The 20,665-nt window shown below is 44.2% G+C and overlaps 1 protein-coding gene across 1 annotated transcript; it reads right to left on the bottom strand.

The window, feature by feature from the left end:
* Positions 1–2,843: 2,843 nt before the first annotated feature.
* On the bottom strand, positions 2,844–20,529 carry LOC135235079 (chromobox protein homolog 5-like). Its single transcript, XM_064300275.1, has 6 exons — positions 20,026–20,529; positions 17,457–17,569; positions 10,826–11,036; positions 9,751–9,988; positions 6,886–6,944; positions 2,844–6,148 (listed from the first exon to the last, which is right to left on the bottom strand). The coding sequence occupies exons 3-6, from the start codon at positions 10,963–10,965 to the stop codon at positions 6,007–6,009; spliced, it is 579 nt and encodes a 192-aa protein (XP_064156345.1). The 5' UTR covers positions 10,966–11,036; positions 17,457–17,569; positions 20,026–20,529; the 3' UTR covers positions 2,844–6,006.
* Positions 20,530–20,665: the final 136 nt, after the last annotated feature.

Raw genomic sequence — 20,665 nt, 5'->3', positions numbered from 1 at the left:
TAAGTAATGATATAAATAAATATATAGAAATACCAGGATAAACATGTCTAGAAATATACGGCCATCCACATACAATCTGTGAACTTACCACTACCTGTCATATTTTTTGTTTTACGGCATACATAATCAGTTTTGTTTCAAATCAGCAATGTAAGCACTTAGCAGTACCTGCCACATTTTTTTGCTTTATGGTATAAATAAACAGTTTTGGTATAAACAGTTTTACAGTTGTACGCTCATTTCTCGTCTGACTGTATGAATGGGTAACTGCTGTTTTGAAAATGTGCTTTATGGTCTGGATGCTCTTGTGCTCGGGCCTTGTTGTCCTACAAAATTTTGGCCTTTCCCAAAAAAAGAGACAAAATTAAAAACCTTCTGGCGGTGCAAAAAGGTGTCTAACACACACACACACACACACCAAATTAGAGTACTTAGCATCCCTGTCACACATACAAAAACCGAACTATACTGCTGTACCATATACACAGTGCCTCGCCTGGGAATGGAACCTGCAACCTTTAGCTAACAAGCCCAGTTCCCTACCCACGGTACTACACTGCCAGCCTGTGTGCACATGCACACATACACACTGCAAGCATCTCTCACACGCATAATTTTTTTAAATTTTTTTATTTTTTTTACATCAGCACAAATTCCTTCAATCTAAAGCTTGCCAGCAGGCCAACAGAAATGTCTGATGTTTTGATGGTCTCCGCTCATTTGAGCCCAGAAGGGCAATTCTTTAGCAGGTGCTCAACTTCTTTTCTTTTAGCTCAACTGCCTCCTAAAGTGAATGTAACCACGGGCCTTACCTCCACCCCTATAGGGTCTTACAGAGCTGTCATATATAAATGACAGTAAGTCACTGCTGGTGACGACCACACAGGACCACACCGTTTCCCAGAAGGCCAGGCTGAAATCTGTACATTGCATATAATACCAACACTATAAACAAAGACAGCAAAGCAAGGTCACAGCTGCCTAGTGCTCTGTGCTTCCTGATTAGTCAGACAGGTTCTATTTGCAAGTGTTCTCTTTTTTTTATGTGAACACTGTCTCCATCTGCTGTTTATAACTGGATATTGCACCTTGCACAAACTTAGTCACTGCTGATCATTTTCTCCCTTGAGTCTAAGTGTGGAATAGGGTTTTACAGTTGAGGCCCAACGTTTGCGTACACATAGACTAAAGACATTCAAATATTTCGGCAAAGTATTGTGAGAAGCTTGTGGAAGGCTACCCAAAGCGTTTGATTCAAGTTAAGCAATTAAAAGGCAATGCCACCAAATACTAACAAAGTGTACGTAAAGTTTTGACCCACTGGAATTCTGATATGGAGCATTAAAGCTGAAATAAATCTGTCTCTAATCGATCGTTTTAAAATTACCTCTGATGTGAACAAAGTAGATGCCCTAATTGACCTGCCAAAAGAAACGTATTTGACTATCTTTAGCCTAGGTGTATGTAAACGTTGGGCCTCAACTGTATATGAAGACCAAAACCATAAAACTTGCTCAAGGACACAGTCAGATCTGATTTTCATTTCAAGCAAAGCGACCATTCCTCTGAATGAGTGTGTGCAAAATTAATGGAATATATTGGAATGTAAACCAATTAAAAATAATGAGAATCCTAAAAAGCTGTCATTGTGAGCCAGGTTCAAAACCATGGTCCTACAGGCAATGCAGGTTGGTATTTTTTTTGCGTCTAACAGCCTTCTGATGAATTAGGGCTGAACAGTGCGGTGATTGGTTTTGACATCGTACAGACACAAAGTGGGTAAGCTATCTATAAAGCGAATCAGTGCCAGCAAAGATGCTTTTAATGACGCACCCCGATTTAGTTATGATTTGGCCATTAAAGGACAGACTGTGGACGTGCAGCAATATAAATTCTCTCTGGTTCACAATTATGCCGCGTGGCTGTGCTGTCCGTGACACGGATAATAAAATGAATCTTCCGCCCGTTTTTTTAAAGTAAGCTTATCGACCGCGGAAAAACAATTAACACATTATCAGAACCGTTTCCACCTTAAACGGGGGTTTCCCCATCTACCATATTTCACGCTTACAAACAGCACTTTTACAGCGGTCACTAATCCATTAGTTTAAACGGCGAAAACCAACAAGACAGTAGTTGAGTGACCACATTCCTTTCAAAAATGCCTTTGAAGAGACACCACTGCTGTTATACAGCTCTGTGGACAGACACAAACAGCTAAACCAAACGATTTAAAATATCAGAACACCGGGCAAAGCGGAATGGGGGCGGGCGAACACTGACATAGCGCCCCCTGTGTTGCTGGTGGTGATGTAGCGGAGACATGTTTATCTTGCGAGTCTTGGGACAAGAACCTTGGGGGTGCCACTTATGATTGTAGCTGTTCCCATGTCGTTGTCTCGCGATGTTTGCACCATGCGAAACAGACATTTGCCAGTTACTTTGGTTAAAAGCACCAGCTAAAAGGCTAACTGTATTTGTAAATTGTAATAAAAAAACTAATTCTAGTTCTACAGGAATCATTAGCCATTAGCACAGTCATACAGCATAGCACAAGGAACCCATCAGTTGTTTTTACTGATTAAAAGGGTTGAGAATATGGGAGATGTATTACAGGCCTAACAGACGTTCTTCGTAAGATGTGCGAAACAATTTTAACAGCTCGTTGTAATTTAGGGGGCTGCAACTAGGGCTGGAATGAAAAGCAGCATTCACAGGGATGCGTGTTGGGGCCTAATTTCAGAACCACTGTTTGTGTCACATGACTGCGTCCCTCCTAGTCACAATTATAGTCACGTCCCATTTCACTCAACTCAACAGGTCCACGACAAAAAAAAGACAAGTTGTTCAGAATGTTCAAAACTAGGTTTACTACAATTTCTTACAAGACATACAAAATTGAAAGCGCAGAGCGCTCTCCCAACAATATGGTGACATACACTTTATCGCAGCACATCTGGAAAACACGCATATTGAATAAAAGTTTTAGAAAAAGAATAATTGTTTATTAGAGGTGTTGAGGGGGGTGGGAGGTGCGAGAGGGGTGTACTACCCAAGAAAAAAAATAAAATAAAAGATTTACAGTAAAGATTTACAGTTTGGGGTCACCAATGCGCAGATACCTGGTTTTTTTACAGGCAGCCACTGGTAAATTTCTAAAACCCTGTGTTTGTGCCATGGAGAGAGAGACAGAGAGGGAGAGTGAGGGAATGAGATCTGGGGGGGGGGGGGCAGTCATAATGGTGGGTGGTTGGAGGATGTGTGGCACGATGCATACACTCAGTTTACCCCACCTCCAAATAAAGAACGTTCACGAACATTTACCTTTCCCGCTTTGCCCCGCCCGCGGCCGAGCAGAGCCGGCCGCTGTTTCCCCGGTAACCATTCCGATGGGCTGGAGTACACAGACCTGCCCACACCAGGGAAACACCTAGGGTCGGGACTAAGAAACACAACATGAAAATCACACAAACAGCAGAGTCTGCTCACGATAAATACTTTTTTACTTGTATCAGTTTCAGGGGATAAAAAAAAAAGTCTAAGCCATCTTTTAATTTTCTTTAAGAGGTAAAAAAAAAAACGAAATAAAATAGATTATATATCCACGCACATATTTAAAATGGACAACTTTTATTCACTGATGTCCACTATTTGGGGAGTTTGTTTCCTACGACGTGAAATTGTCGTAGTGTACATAATTTTCACAACCCATATGGGTAACAGCTGATGGAACCGAGCAAGAGGGTACTAATTATGATCCAATCAAAAATCTGAAAATCGTCTCAGCTGTTAACCAGAATTCAGAGCACACCGTGCAGAGGGTTGAGCTAGATAAGTGCAGTGTAGGTGCAAACCTGGGAGCTGTGTAAACTGTAGACGGCTCCAATAATGAAAATGCTGTTGTGGTTATATGCAACCAAACAGCAAGGCATTGGGCTTTCACCTCCCGGCTCTCGTCTGTAATTGGTCAGCGCAGCGTGGCTAAGGCTTCTAGCTACGCTTCCCTTGTCCTGCACAAATTGTTCGAACGGGTGAATGCTGCACCAGTTGGAATGTCTGCGCAGTCTTCCTCAGATACCACAGCAACCACCCTCGACAGGTATGCATCTTCTATTTAGCGAACACCATTTTGGGCATTAACCCATTCGATCTCTCTCTGTTCCCATCCGGTTCTCAGGGTGCAGTACCGGTGCGTGCGGACCTAGAAACGCACACTTTTGGGCGGTGGGCAGGTCTGTGCTGAAACGAGAGATTCTCAGTCGGGCTCGGAGGAGATCTACCTTTTCTGGAAGACCGAACACCCCTGCGGGTAAAGTGTCGTTCTGCTTTAGAAAAATGTTAAATTAAGGGTGTAAAAAAAAAAAAAAAAAAAAGAAGTACTGCTCTACCCTGCTCTTCGCAGTCAGGCCAAATACAGTGTATCCTAAACCAGAACATACAGAGACCAGTGCATTGAGGGTGCCTGACATGCTCGTGAACTGCAGGGTTTTTTTTTTTTTTTTTTTTTAAACCGAGGTTCATAACTGACATTGCTATTTAAAAAAACAAACAGTTCAGCTTTCAATAACGACCAGAGTGTGGGGGGTGAGGGTGGAGCCGAGCGGCGTTGGGAAGGGTGAAGGTGTAATACCATAGCTTTGCAAGGAGTGGGGTGGGGGTGGGGGGGGGTGGTGTTACTGATTAAGGCGGCATCCTTTGAGGAGATTTTTTAAAAACAAAAACAAATTAAAGACTAAATAAAAGACTCGTTCTTATAAAAGGTGTACCCTGATTCACTCGTTGCGACGTGACTCGGTTTCGGAAAGAGAAAGCGCCCCCCGAAGGCGGAGGAGAGTCGCGTGAGACCAAACGCGGCGGCCATTTTGGGAGAGTAACAGAAGTGCCTGGGACTCGCGCGGCGTGTCGCTATCCGTACTGTAACACAGAAAAACAGACTTTATTTAAATCATCGTTAGGGGGAACATTCATGCGTTCTACCGGAGACCTTCGTCGTGAGAGAACGCCCTCGCTCGTTACGACCGCAGGACGTGCGGCTGCTTCGGCTCCCGCACACCTGTGCGGGGCGAGACCCGACCCGACCCTCACGTGCGCGGGCCCGCCTGCGGCGTCCCGAAAGAAGGGGAAATGAACGCTTCGCTCGTCGCCGTTTTTCGATAAATCAAATCACAATAATAAAAAATTAAAATAAAAACAACAGGAGTACAATAAACCGGCATGCATTAAAAAAAGTTCTGCATGATCATTTTTAGGCTTGCAGCTGTGATCCTCACCCAAATCAATCTTTTCCTTTTCCTAGCCAAATGAAACTTTCCTCTACAGGGACAAACCCAATCCGCCCAATCAGAACAGCTCTCCAATCCCTTTCTGCATGATTGATTGGCTGGCTGGCTGACAGAACGGGTGTAAATCACCCTGGGTAGGGGTCTCTACGCCCGCGCACACTCAGGAAATAGTTGAACATAAAAACCGAAGCACTTTAAAAACCTAGTGCTACTCATGTGTTTACCACAAAAGCACAGAAGACAAAACAATATTTAAAAAAAAAAACATAAGTAACGTCCGTCTCACTCCACCCCCTCCACTGAGTCCAACCCCCCAGTCTCTCCTCCTCCTCTTCCATTTTGTTTCAGTTTCTTATTAAAAGTGGGCCCAGGAAGGTGACTTCTGAGATTTGGCTGTACAAGGGTGGGCAGTGGTGGGGCGGGGCAGGACTGGGGGGGGGGGGATGGGGGTACTGAGGGGCGGGACACGGAGGGGGGTGTCGTGAAGTAGGCGGTGCCTTCCACAGCTGGTTGGTTGGTATGCGTTTTCAGAAAGGGACAGGAAGCAGGAAGTGAAGTTTTCGCAAGGGTCCGTTCTCCAAGTTGAGCCGGCAGGGCGGGGACATTTCAACGGGCCGCCAGCCCCTCCCCTTCTTCCCTGTGCCCCGCCCCGGCTCCGCCTCCGCCTGCCCCGGCTCGGCCCCGCCCACCCTGCCCTGGCCCCGCCCTCGCAGCGCTCCGCCGCTCACACGCTCACGGTGCCCTTCTCCTTCTTCTCTCCGTCTTCGTGCCAGGTGAGGCGCTCCTCGTAGAAGGCGATGACGATCTGCGGACACTTCTGATTGGCCTCCTTCGCCAGCACCAGGTCCGCCTCGTCAGAGTCCTTCCTGCGGAGCAGAGAGAGCACGTCAGACTTCGCCAGCTAATGGGGAACTCAGCAACTGCAAAGTGTAAGGGTCTCACACGTGTATACCAACAACATGCGTGTGTGTCTCACGGAGGGCGGAGTGTAGCACAGTGGGTAAGGAACTGGGCTTGTAACCGAAAGGTCGCAGGTTCGATTCCCGGGTAAGGACACTGCCGTTGTACCCTTGAGCAAGGTACTTAACCTGCATTGCTTCAGTATATATCCAGCTGTATAAATGGATACAATGTAAAATGCTATGTAAAAAGTTGTGTAAGTCGCTCTGGATAAGAGCGTCTGCTAAATGCCTGTAATGTAATGTAATGTAATGCGCACACGCGCGCGCACACGCACACGCACACGCACACGCGAACACACACACGCACACACACAGCGTCGTGAAAATGTATTCGCCCCGTTCCTGAGTTCCTCTATTATAGCACTTGTTCAGATCTTTAGATAAAAATGTAATATTAGACAAAGGGAACTGGAGTAAACATGAAACACATTAAAAAAATGTAAAAAAAAGTAACTACCAACTAAAACTTAACTGGCTGCACCACCTTTAGCAGCAACAACTGCAACCAGGCAATTCCTCTAATTTGATATCAGTCTTTCACATTGCTATGGAGGAATATTAGCCCACTCATCCTTACAGAAGAGTTTAATTCAGTCAGATTGGTAGGTTACTAGGTTTGTCTCTGACCAATGAGGACTCACCATTTCATGAGAAACATAGTCCCAGGAGTCCGTAGCCCAAGATCTTCTCCTGTGAGTCCCTTCAAGCCGTGCGATTAAATGTCATCTTAGAGAAGAGCTACATTAAACTCTACTGCATCCTTAGAGAGAACTTACATTAAACTCACTCATCCTTAGAGAAGAGCTTACATTAAACTCACTCATCCTTAGAGAACTTACATTAAACTCACTCATCCTTAGAGAAGAACTTACATTAAACTCACTCATCCATAGAGAACTTACATTAAACTCACTCATCCTTAGAGAAGAGCTTACATTAAACTCACTCATCCTTAGAGAAGAGCTTACATTAAACTCACTCATCCTTAGAGAAGAGCTTACATTAAACTCACTCATCCTTAGAGAAGAACTTACATTAAACTCACTCATCCTTAGAGAAGAGCTTACATTAAACTCACTCATCCTTAGAGAAATTACTCATCATCTTGAAGCACATTAAACTCACTCATCCTTAGAGAGAACTTACATTAAACTCACTCATCCTTAGAGAAGAACTTACATTAAACTCACTCATCCTTAGAGAAGAGCTTACATTAAACTCACTCATCCTTAGAGAAGAGCTTACATTAAACTCACTCATCCTTAGAGAAGAGCTTACATTAAACTCACTCATCCTTAGAGAAGAGCTTACATTAAACTCACTCATCCTTAGAGAAGAGCTTACATTAAACTCACTCATCCTTAGAGGAGAACTTACATTAAACTCACTCATCCTTAGAGGAGAACTTACATTAAACTCACTCATCCTTAGAGAAGAACTTGCATTAAACTCACTCATCCTTAGAGAAGAGCTTACATTAAACTCACTCATCCTTAGAGAAGAACTTACATTAAACTCACTCATCCTTAGGAGAACTTACATTAAACTCACTCATCCTTAGAAGAACTTACATTAAACTCACTCATCCTTAGAGAAGAACTTACATTAAACTCACTCATCCTTAGAAGAACTTACATTAAACTCACTCATCCTTAGAGGAGAACTTACATTAAACTCACTCATCCTTAGAGAAGAACTTACATTAAACTCACTCATCCTTAGAGAAGAACTTACATTAAACTCACTCATCCTTAGAGAAGAACTTACATTAAACTCACTCATCCTTAGAGAAGAGCTTACATTAAACTCACTCATCCTTAGAGAACTTACATTAAACTCACTCATCCTTAGAGAACTTACATTAAACTCACTCATCCTTAGAGAACTTACATTAAACTCACTCATCCTTAGAGAAGAACTTACATTAAACTCACTCATCCTTAGAGAACTTACATTAAACTCACTCATCCTTAGAGAAGAGCTTACATTAAACTCACTCATCCTTAGAGAAGAGCTTACATTAAACTCACTCATCCTTAGAGAAGAGCTTACATTAAACTCACTCATCCTTAGAGGAGAACTTACATTAAACTCAGTCATCCTTAGAGGAGAACTTGCATTAAACTCACTCATCCTTAGAGGAGAACTTACATTAAACTCACTCATCCTTAGAGAAGAACTTACATTAAACTCACTTCCAGGCTCTCACATAGAGAACTTACATTAAACTCACTCATCCTTAGAGAAGAGCTTACATTAAACTCACTCATCCATAGAGAACTTACATTAAACTCACTCATCCTTAGAGAAGAGCTTACATTAAACTCACTCAACCTTAGAGAAGAACTTACATTAAACTCACTCATCCTTAGAGGAGAACTTACATTAAACTCACTCATCCTTAGAGAACTTACATTAAACTCACTCATCCTTAGAGAAGAACTTACATTAAACTCACTCATCCTTAGAGAAGAGCTTAAATTAAACTCACTCATCCTTAGAGAAGAACTTACATTAAACTCACTCATCCTTAGAGAAGAACTTACATTAAACTCACTCATCCTTAGAGGAGAACTTACATTAAACTCACTCATCCTTATAGAACTTACATTAAACTCACTCATCCTTAGAGAACTTACATTAAACTCACTCATGCTTAGAGAAGAATGTACATTAAACTCACTCATCCTTAGAGGAGAACTTACATTAAACTCACTCATCCTTATAGAACTTACATTAAACTCACTCATCCTTAGAGAACTTACATTAAACTCACTCATGCTTAGAGAAGAATGTACATTAAACTCACTCATCCTTAGAGAACTTACATTAAACTCACTCATCCTTAGAGAACTTACATTAAACTCACTCATCCTTAGAGGAGAACTTACATTAAACTCACTCATCCTTAGAGAAGAGCTTACATTAAACTCACTCATCCTTAGAGAAGAGCTTACATTAAACTCACTCATCCTTAGAGGAGAACTTACATTAAACTCAGTCATCCTTAGAGGAGAACTTACATTAAACTCACTCATCCTTATAGAACTTACATTAAACTCACTCATCCTTAGAGAACTTACATTAAACTCACTCATGCTTAGAGAAGAATGTACATTAAACTCACTCATCCTTAGAGAACTTACATTAAACTCACTCATCCTTAGAGAACTTACATTAAACTCACTCATCCTTAGAGGAGAACTTACATTAAACTCACTCATGCTTAGAGAAGAATTTACATTAAACTCACTCATCCTTAGAGAACTTACATTAAACTCACTCATCCTTAGAGGAGAACTTGCATTAAACTCACTCATCCTTAGAGAAGAACTTACATTAAACTCACTCATCCTTAGTGAACTTACATTAAACTCATTCACCCTTAGAGAACTTACATTAAACTCATTCACCCTTAGAGGAGAACGTACATTAAATATACTAATTCTTAGAAAAACATGCCTGTTCACAAACATTCACTCACACATGCTCATGCACTCTCACACAAAGCCCACCTCCTTCTTCCTCTTGGCCTTGCTGCCTCCTTCCTCTTCATCGTCCTCTTCCTCGGTGGAGTTTTTCCTCTTGGCGCTGGTGGCGTCCTTGGAGCGCCCCCCTGTGGCGGTGGAGCTGGGGGGGCGGGCGCCGGTGGGGGGGCTGCTGCCCTTCTTGTAGGTCTTCATGAACTCTGCGATGAGCTCGGGGCAGTCCAGGTTCTTCTCCGGCTCCCAGGTGTTGTGCTTACTGGAAACAGCAACAGAAAGGTCACAAAGGTCACCCCAAGAAAGTGGAGTCAAGGCAAAGAACAATTTCCTGACTGTTTTCCACCAGAGTCAAGATGGCCAGGGTAGCATACTCTGCGCTTGGGTAAGGCACCGGGAAGCCATGCTAGCCCTGGAGTAATATACCAGCTCTTACTGTCAAAATTGACTGAAATATTATCTTTTTTTTCACCACAGGTGGCCTAATACCTTTAGCCTGTAGTGCAAGTAAAATAGGCACTAAAGTTTTTTTCTGTGGGCCAAGCACCATCAACACTGGACCAAGAAAGACTGGGAAAAGGTGACCCTTCTGAGTGTGAACTAAACACTGCACCTGGAAATCACGCTGGGAATAACCTTGCCACAATATATTTACTTGGCTCCACACATCTAAGACACGCTCCTACTTCTTTGCCATATTTCTTGCAACTTTAGTGCCTGGCAATACACGCTATAGTCATTAGACTACGTGTGGTTTAAAAAAAAAAAAACAACCTTAAAATAGACGAGATTTCAATCAATTTAATGACCTCCCTCCTACTTTGCAAAATAAATGGATAGACTTTATCCAATTATTGGATAGACTAACCAGAAATTTGACTGATTGTGATTAAAGCCAAGGGAGACCATTTTGAAGAAAGTCATTTCTAAGATTATTTTTAAGCAAACTTCATTTTACGTTATTTTAGGTAGAAATTGAAAAAAGAAAGCTTGTGCTTTGACTTGTCACTCAATAAATGCACAAAAATTAACAGAATGCTTCCCTACCTAAAGCTTCAGAGCTACGCTGCAATTATAAAAATGGGAGTTAAACTCTTACTCTGAAAAGCCTTTCCACTTGAGGAAGTACTCCACTCGGCCCTTGACCATCCTCCTGTCCAGCACCTTCTCCACCACGTACTCCTCCTCTTCTGATGACGACTTGTCGTTGTCGGCGCGAGGCTGGCTCTTCTTTCCCATGGCTGCGAATGCTCCGCTAAACTATTTGGAGAGGCGCCCTCTGGTGGACGGAGGGATAACCCACACTCACTCTGAAAGCAAGGCAAAGAAAACACGCGTTTTCAAATTTCAACTTTATAAAAAAATGGATGGTTTGCCTAACACAGACATCATTTCAGTTTTTGTGTGTCCAATTGGCCCAGACGGTTCTTGAGTGGACGGAGGGATATTTTAGATATTCACAGAAGTTTTAGATGGCCTGCCAAAAGAGAACGTGAACTATCCCTTCATCAACCAACTCACCACAAAAAAAACACACGTAAAAAACGATAAACCATTCCTGGGATTCCAAAGGCGCACGTGCATTAAACCCAAGCCCAGTTCATTTTCCCACAGAGTAAATCACGCCACTGTTGACACCTTCAACAAACACATTTTAAAAAACCACCAACCTTCGAGAAAACAAAAGGCGCCCAAAACCGTGAAAGGAAATGGCCCAGAAATCCTACTTTCCTCAGCTCAAAAGCAAAAATCCCCGCAAATATTTAGCCATGTCCGTGGGAGGTCATCTGACGAATTTAGTGTGGCAGATTTACGGGGGCAGGGGGGGGGGAGAAGAGCGTAAATTCTGGGGGAAAGTAAAAGCTGACGGACAGCGCTGCACGGGCTCCACCCCACCCCCCCCGGGGGGGGATGTGGTGTCAGAGGGTACCGGAGCGGCCCCTCAGATGGCGTCCCTGACCCCTGCCAGGCAACGCAAACACTGGGATCCGGGAGATGTGAAACGTGCTCGGGCGTGAGCTACGTGCGGAGACGGCGGCGGCGCGGCGGTCGATCCTCGGCCCACCCCCCCCAGGATTCGCTCCCCTCCCCCGCGCTTGAGTTACGGCACTTTTACTGCGGTCTCCGAGGGTCACATTCTTCCCCTCCCAAAGTCAAAGTTTAACGAATGGGGAAGAGAGAGCCCGTGTGGGCATCAGCCTGTGTTTGAGCACACTGATGCCCTGTCCCGTCCTGCCCTGACAGTAACACAGAAGGCTGATGCTGCCACTGCTGGACCCCTCCCCTCCCCTCCCCGCCCCCGTTAGCCTTCTGACTGGAATACCTTATTTTACTGACATTTAAACTAGGCCTACATGCCGGATTCAAAAAATAATAATCTTGCAATGCGTCTCCACTGGTCAATATTGAGTTGGATACATAAACAAAACTTGCACTGTACATAGTATACTGTCAGTATTTCATGGCTCTGTGACTAAAGGTTTACACAAAACACTACTCAACTAAACTATATCATTCTCTGAAATGTAGCCTTTGTGGAGATACAAGGCTCTTAATTTATTTATTTATTTTTACATGTTTTTCTTACGTTACAGAAACTGGCAGCCCATAAGTAGCATGAATCCAGGTCCGGATCCCAGCATGGCTGCCAAAACTGCTATTTTGCGAATGCGATCAGAGCAGTTTTGACAACAGAAGGCTGCCACAGAGCTGCATTTGCAGAACGTAGCGTTTGACCAACTTCACCATCAATGGAAAACAGAAAAAAAAACATCCTTTTCAGGCTAATTTGGCTAACACATAAACTAGCCCAGACAGTTGGTATAAACTGCACAGGGCTGCAACTTGTCAAAAAAAGATTTTGTTTTTTGGCTATACGCAAAGTTTACTCCAGAAGTATAAAATTACTCATCTAGGCATAGAGCCAGTGCCAGTTTTGAGTTGTTTGCCTCGTAACTGTTAATCAATCTAGACATTAGATGCCAGTGGGTCAGTGTTTGAGGTACTGTTGCGAATGCCAGTCTGTAAGGCTGTTAATCAAAGAATTGTGAGTTCTGTGTTGATGGTCACCTGTTACCGAGAGCACAACTGCCAGCTAGTGGCGTTAATGGGAATGCCCTGCTTTTTTTTGTAGTTCTTCGCTCACAATTAGTCCCAGTACGTACAGTCATGAACCTTGATCATTTTCTAAGCAAATGGCAGTAAATCAATGCTTTTTAGTAACTACGGAATCGGCAAGAAAAACAAGCAAACAGTTTTGTCCTTTCAAATGGAATTAAATTGCAAATCTTGTAAAAAAAAAATTTTTACAGCAAAAACCGAGTGAGAAAATCTCTTGCAGGCACCCTGGACCTGGGAAATGACGACACGCGTCTGCGTGGCTGAATACATGAATGGTTCGGCCACTGTGAAAGATGACCAGAGGAGCTTTCACTGTGAAAGATGACCAGAGGAGCTTTCACTGGCAGGAATATGGGGTGGACTATGAATGGCACTGGGGATAGCCCCCTGAAGGAGGTGAGAGTGCCTGGGCTGCAGTAACTGCACCAACCTCACCGTCCTTTGTGTGTCAACGGGTTCGCAATCTTATGCTAATGAGGACATTCCTCTGCAAACTGCAAACGTGGCCAGCTGATTGGGCTTATTTGCATACAAGCCACACCTCCCCCCCCCCCTCCCCAAAGGTGAGAGACCTGTTGAATGTGCAATTTTAACCATTACATTACATTACAGGCATTTGGCAGACGCTCTTATCCAGAGCGACGTACAACAAAGTACTTCTAGTGCTTAGAAACACATGCCCACTTAATGCGATTTAAAGGCCATTTTACATGACACAGCAGCAGGTAGCCTGGCTTTAAACTGACACAGATACAGGTAGCCTGGCTTTAACCTGACACAGATACAGGTAGCCTGGCTTTAACCTGACACAGATACAGGTAGCCTGGCTTTTACCTGACACAGCTACATGTAGCCTGGCTTTAACCTGACACAGATACAGGTAGCCTGGCGTTTACCTGACACAGACACAGGTAGCCTGGCTTTTACCTGACACAGCTACATGTAGCCTGGCTTTAACCTGACACAGATACAGGTAGCCTGGCGTTTACCTGACACAGACACAGGTAGCCTGGCTTTTACCTGACACAGCTACAGGTAGCCTGGCTTTTACCTGACACAGCTACAGGTAGCCTGGCTTTTACCTGACACAGACACAGGTAGCCTGGCTTTAACCTGACACAGACACAGGTAGCCTGGCTTTAACCTGACATAGACACAGGTAGCCTGGCTTTTACCTGACACAGACACAGGTAGCCTGGCTTTTACCTGACACAGATACAGGTAGCCTGGCTTTAACATGACACAAATACAGGTATCCTGGCTTTAACCTGACACAGACACAGGTATCCTGGCTTTAACCTGACACAGCTACAGGTAGCCTGGCTTTAACCTGACACAGATACAGGTAGCCTGGCTTTAACCTGACACAGATACAGGTAGCCTGGCTTTTACCTGACACAGCTACATGTAGCCTGGCTTTAACCTGACACAGATACAGGTAGCCTGGCTTTTACCTGACACAGACACAGGTAGCCTGGCTTTTACCTGACACAGCTACATGTAGCCTGGCTTTAACCTGACACAGATACAGGTAGCCTGGCTTTTACCTGACACAGACACAGGTAGCCTGGCTTTTACCTGACACAGATACAGGTAGCCTGGCTTTTACCTGACACAGCTACAGGTAGCCTGGCTTTACCTGACACAGACACAGGTAGCCTGGCTTTAACCTGACACAGACACAGGCAGCCTGGCTTTAACCTGACATAGACACAGGTAGCCTGGCTTTAACCTGACACAGACACAGGTAGCCTGGCTTTTACCTGACACAGATACAGGTAGCCTGGCTTTAACATGACACAAATACAGGTATCCTGGCTTTAACCTGACACAGACACAGGTATCCTGGCTTTAACCTGACACAGACACAGGTAGCCTGGCTTTAACCTGACAGATACAGGTAGCCTGGCTTTTACCTGACAGATACAAGTAGCCTGGCTTTTACCTGACACAGCTACAGGTAACCTGGCTTTTTACCTGACACAGATACAGGTAGCCTGGCTTTTACCTGACAGATACAAGTAGCCTGGCTTTTACCTGACACAGCTACAGGCAAACAGGCTTAAACCTGACACAGCAAAAGGAGCTAGGATACACAGATCAAATTACCGCTAGAAAAATGACTGGGCGCATGATGTTTACAAGAACAGGGAGGTTCCATAAATGTCGTGTGCAGTCACGAGCGAGCAGATGGTGTTGTCCTCAGCTTTTCCTGAGACTCCCCCGAAAAATGTACCAGACGCCGCCGTGACTTTGCGAAGAAAGGCATCTGCTAAGCAAATCATCCAGGAAAAAAAATAATAAAAATAGGCAGGGGCGCGGGGTTTGGAGGGAGAGGCAGACAGGTGTTTATGCCATCTCGGTGCCTGCTGCTCCACGTCTCCCGGGCGACGGCGCCACACCCATCTCGCGCACCAGACAGGGGGGGAAGGGACGGGGGGGGCGGGGCTTCACAGCGGGCACAGACATTCTGACGAGGAGGCAGGGGAACGGTGCCCGTTTCACACATGCACTCTTCTATAACGACACCTTACCCCAAAACAAACAAACAAACACACACAATATCATATCCTGGTTGGACGCACAGGACGTTGCACTTAAGGACTAAAGGGTAGTTTTTAGGAAACAGTTTGTCAGCAGGAGCAATATAACCAACAAAGGTAGCACTGTTAGATGACAACTGTTTGTTGTTGTTGGTTTGTAGCTTTAAATCTCAAATTGAAACTTACTTTATCTTTGGCTTCTGATTGCTTTCTTTTATTGATCCTATGCCTGATGCAATTTTACTCGTGAGCTCTTCTTTTAAATATACCAACCGTTTAACCTTCTATTTATTACCAGCATTTCATTGTTATTGGTGAACCCACACCCTAACCCTTCCAGAGGTAGATGGCCCTCCCTACGGAGTCTGGAATCCCCAGGTTTCTCCCTACGTGTCCGTCAGGGAGTTTTCCCCCGGGCCACTCTCGCCTCCGGCTTGCCGTACGGGGGTTCAGCCCAGGGCAAACTGTAAAGCGCACTGTGACAAATCCTTTGGAAAATGCAATGTATAAATAAAATTTGATTGATTTATTTACTTTGCCTTTCTTCACTTAGTTGTGTTGTCTTACTCTTATGTCATTGAAGAAAAGTGCGATTTATATTTTGTAAAATATAAAACAAATGCTATACATGTTGTTGTTATCACCAGTGTCCAAAAGCAATGGGATTCAATGTACCTGCAGCTAGCATACTCAAAACTGTATGTCATGATTACCTCCCAGTGCCTTATAAGTCACTGAGATATTGAGGTTACTTTCAAAGTTCAAAATGTAAATAAAACACCAGATGATGCTTTAATAGCTGCTTTGTGCAATTCAGAGCAAACCCCCCACAACAGCATTTACTTCTTGAAACGATGCTTTCCCATCATTAAAAATAGTATCAGCCAAGACGCCAATGCAACATGTTCGACTACCAAATGAGCCACATGGCCAAGTCAGAAGCTCCTGGGAGGTCGTTTTGGCCAGCAGACTGACTGCACATACACTCCCAGGTATTCTCATGCATCCATGCTAACAATATTTGCCATGGGTGGCAACAGGTTCACGAGCCAAAAAGTTCTCGAGGAACACACAGAAAAAAAATCTCTTTCACGTCCATTTAGGGCGAACGCTCATTTGAGAGTATTAAAGCGTTCAAGAAAATTCAGCCTAGCTTCAGTGCAAAAAAATCATCCAGAAACTTCTTACATGCACCAAGAGAAGATGCCACGCTGCCCTCTTTGTTCATCCTTACAGTCGTCACTGGGGCATCGTGAGGTTTCCAGGTCTGTAGTTTCCTGTACCGGGGTGGGGGGTGCAGACCATTTAGCACAGACTCACAGACCCACAGACCCAGCCCCCGGCTCATTAGAGCAGGGATTTGGCTGCGTCGAGGCAGGCGCAGTCGTGCGCTAGGATAACGAGCGCGGTCCGGTTATTTCCAGCCTGGGAATTCCTCGACAGCCCCGGATTAGATCACCTGTCTAGTCTCCGCGAATCGTCGTCTCCTGCTCTGCGGAGGGATGCATGACCTCGTCGGGACAGGCCGAGACACGCCCTCCTCTGCAGGAGGAAGGCGGTCCTTCGCTGGTCCCCGCCCCCCAGCAGGAATGGAGGCGGGCCTCCATCCCGGCTCACTTATTTACATTAGTGATGTGGCATGAAGTCTGTCTCGATTTTAACAACAAGCATCAGATGCACCACATTAAGAGTAAATCCGAGGCTAATGCCAACCCCCCCCCCCCCCCAAAAAAAACATCTTACATGTTAAAGGAATATTACACCTGTACACACATGTATATGTGCCTGGCCTTCCCAGGCAAAAGAGTATGGGACATAAAACCTGAACACACAATAACACTACAGCAAAAGCCTCCTATCAATCAGCGAGCCTGCTGCAACATACACACATTGAACATTCTAAAACCCAGGACCTCGGCCACTTGTGCAGTGAGCTGCTCTGGGTGAGGCCATTTTTCGAATGACCGAAACTCCAATAATAAGCAGGGTTTCTGTGCCCGTGTACAGGTGCGTCCACACGGAGCACGTGCCCAGCGTGCGGAAACTCAGCCGGTGTGCAGTACTCACAGCCGATGGTTCGTTCCAGGCGGTAGGTAAAGGCTACGGTGATCGAAAGGTGAAAACGGTGCGTCGGTCTCCGTCCACTGGCCACTCAGAAGCGCAGAACCTTCGCTTCGCCCCTACGACACACACACACACAACGTTTTTAATACATCAGATTTTTTCACAAATAGCAGGGATTTCAGTCCTGCCGTTCCCCCCGGTGTACAGCAACTTACACCAACCTAAAATGCAATCCCTGCAGAATAAAGAGTTGTTCTTTGTCTTTGTTTTCTAATGTCTGGTGAGGCATGATGTACCCTGTTACGTAAGAAACAGACATTTGTGTTACAAAGGTAATATTCCACATTCGTTTAAAGAAAGACAACGGGATAGTTCACTTCTTGGGTTTTCAAATATCATTTAACTTTTAGTGCATGTATTCGATTAGCAGACAATTTTGCATGTAATGAAGGATATCTTTGAAATATACACAATTTGATGACCTTGAGGTTTTACAATAGTTGGCATTGGGACATAAATACAATTAAAGTAACTCCAAAGCAGACAGTAGTTATGGCATGGCAGCAGAGGTTGTACATGAGGCAAATTGAGTTTCTGATTGAAATATTACTACATGGGTCCTTAAATTTAATTTGTACAGCACTTTTAACAAAGAACTGTCACAAAGATGCTTTACAGAGGCAAGGCAAGAAACAGCAAAAAGAGAAAACACTAGACCCAAACACCCAAGTACTTAAGGTAAAAACTTCCACTTCCCTTGGAAGAGTATAACTTGTGCAAATTGAAAGGTGAGAGGAAATCCCTATAGTGCTATAAAATAAATATGTTCATATGTACACCCTCGAAAAGAGTTGGTGTACAAGCTGATTTGGAGTTACCTGAAGTATATGTTCTTTAGACCACAAAACCTGACTGCTTCAATACAAACCACAGCACAAGAAGGGGTACTTTATGAGGAGGGCTGGATGTTTACTTTCAAAATTGTAGTCAATCCACTTAAAGAAAACATCCTGCGAAGGGGTTCATTTTTAGAGGCACTGGCACGTTAACGGGCCTTACGGACAGCCATTTCCTTACTGTGCCGGCCAGATCCTTGTACGAAGTTAGTTTAACACGACACATCGCCGTGTCAAACAGGCTAGCGTTACTGTTTTGAGGGCACCTCGATCTACCTTTTGCCGCGCACGACCCGGCATTCCACAGGTCCCCAACAAGGTGCCCACACTCGGCGCTGATAAGGCTTCCAAATGAATGGGCTTTGCTAGCCGAAACGACCAGTAACAACGTAGCAAACGGAAACCTATTATATTGTTATTTTCCAGTTCGACCTCTACCCATGTCCAAAATTCACACCAAATGGTGAAAAGGCAGCCTTTTCACATTTAAACGACGTGTAACAGAAAACAACAGACACTAGTTATTAAATATCTTACGATAACATTAGCCATTTCCGGTTGTGACAATGTTTGCGATATGGGTTTCAGTGGTAATTTGGCTAAACAGAACTGCAAAACAATAATGGTTAGTTGTGAGATATTTAGCGAATCGTTTTCAGTTGCGTTTTCACCGCTTGCAGCCACAGGCAACCAATAACCTAACTTCAACGTTTTTACTCAAGTTAGCTTCCATTGATGGCTAGGAGAGTGCATAATGTTTCTGGTCTAATTGTAAGAAATTGACTTTATCGCCGAAAAAGAGCTTGGTGGCTTTACAACTTGGATAACTTAATAAAAATGTCCTAACATGTGATAGCTGCCAGCTGCCAGAAGTGTAGGGAGCTAGAATGCCAAATAGCCAATTATCCTTAGGTAGCACTTGGTTAACATCACCGAGATGCACACACGAAAACATGATCTTCATTGTGATCAAAACAGTATACTAAGCTACATCGGTGCATGGTGCACGTCGTGCACGCATTCCCTTTGGGTTCCAGCTCGGTTACTTGCCGGCTAGATATGGTTCCATTCCCGGCTTCAAACCAAAAACTTAGCAAGCCAACTAGCTGTCTGGTTAGAGCGCGGGGGAGCATTGAGGGACGCGGACCTCGGCCCTGTTTTGGTCTTGTGCAAGACTGCATTCCGATTTCAGCCGCCACAGCTCGAAAACCTATATTCACCCATGTCTCGATTATTTAGTGTTAAATGCTATATCGCAGTTCGTTCACGTCAAATTTGTCAGTGAAGGTAATTTTGTGCAAATTACCTAGCTGTAAAACACGCATGGCAGTAACGAAAAAGAATTCTTCCAGGAAATAACTCCTACAGCATCGTCGCTGATTAGTCAGCGCAGGACCACTTCAACGCAGTCCAGCGTATTTAAGCACACCGATTCGTCCATTTGGCTGTCAGTCATCCTCCATCTTTCCACCTTCCATCTAAGTCACTTCATACAAATCGCTTGTAGCTAGCTAGCTAACCAGCTACATTTCCTGAAGCCATATACAGCAAGAATTAACATGTAGGTAAATATTGTGGCGAAGTGTCAGAGCATTACTGGAAACTCCATTCATCAGCGTCGTTGTGTTTTGTTTGCCATTATTGGTTATTTCAAGATGGACAAGAAATCAACTTACCCGCACGATTTTCTATCTCTATGACCTGCTTCGTCGCAGCTTCCCCCTCAGCGCCGCGCGCTTCTCTCTCCCCTCCTGGCTGCGTTGATGCGCGCGCCAAAATACACAATGGCGGATCGCGCACGCGCAAGGTTATTTTGCGTGGTGGTCAGTAGAAATATCCCAGTCTGAAAGCAAGAATGCTGTGAAACACTACGCACCAGTTTGTAGAATCATTAGACGTTAAACGTAAAATATTAGTTTTATTTTAAAAATCGTATGAACCAACCAGGGATGTACGTATACGTTGGTTATATTTTAGCCAATAATTAATCACGGCTTTACTGCAAGATGTACAAGTAGGCTGTCCGCTTGGAACTGTAGCTACGTCACTAAGGAAATTAATAACACGGTCACTGTCCACTTGCGCTATTAACTGCGTTTCATATTATAACATATAAGTATAAAATACATTTAGAGGGGATTGTGGACGTATCCAGCATCATAGCTCTTCACAATTTCAGAATCCACTGTAAAGGGCACACAAACTTACTGTCTTAAAGGGCAGTCCGATCCTCCTATCAATGTAAGGTATAGACCCTTATTTCGTTTTAAAGTATGTTGGTATTGGTTATCTCGTAATAGACGTATGTTTAGCCAA

Source organism: Anguilla rostrata, chromosome 11, assembly GCF_018555375.3.
Source record: "Anguilla rostrata isolate EN2019 chromosome 11, ASM1855537v3, whole genome shotgun sequence".
In the NCBI taxonomy this organism is placed as follows: Eukaryota; Metazoa; Chordata; class Actinopteri; order Anguilliformes; family Anguillidae; genus Anguilla; species Anguilla rostrata.
Note: the sequence above shows the minus strand (reverse complement) of the source record. Positions and strands in the feature narration are given on the sequence as shown.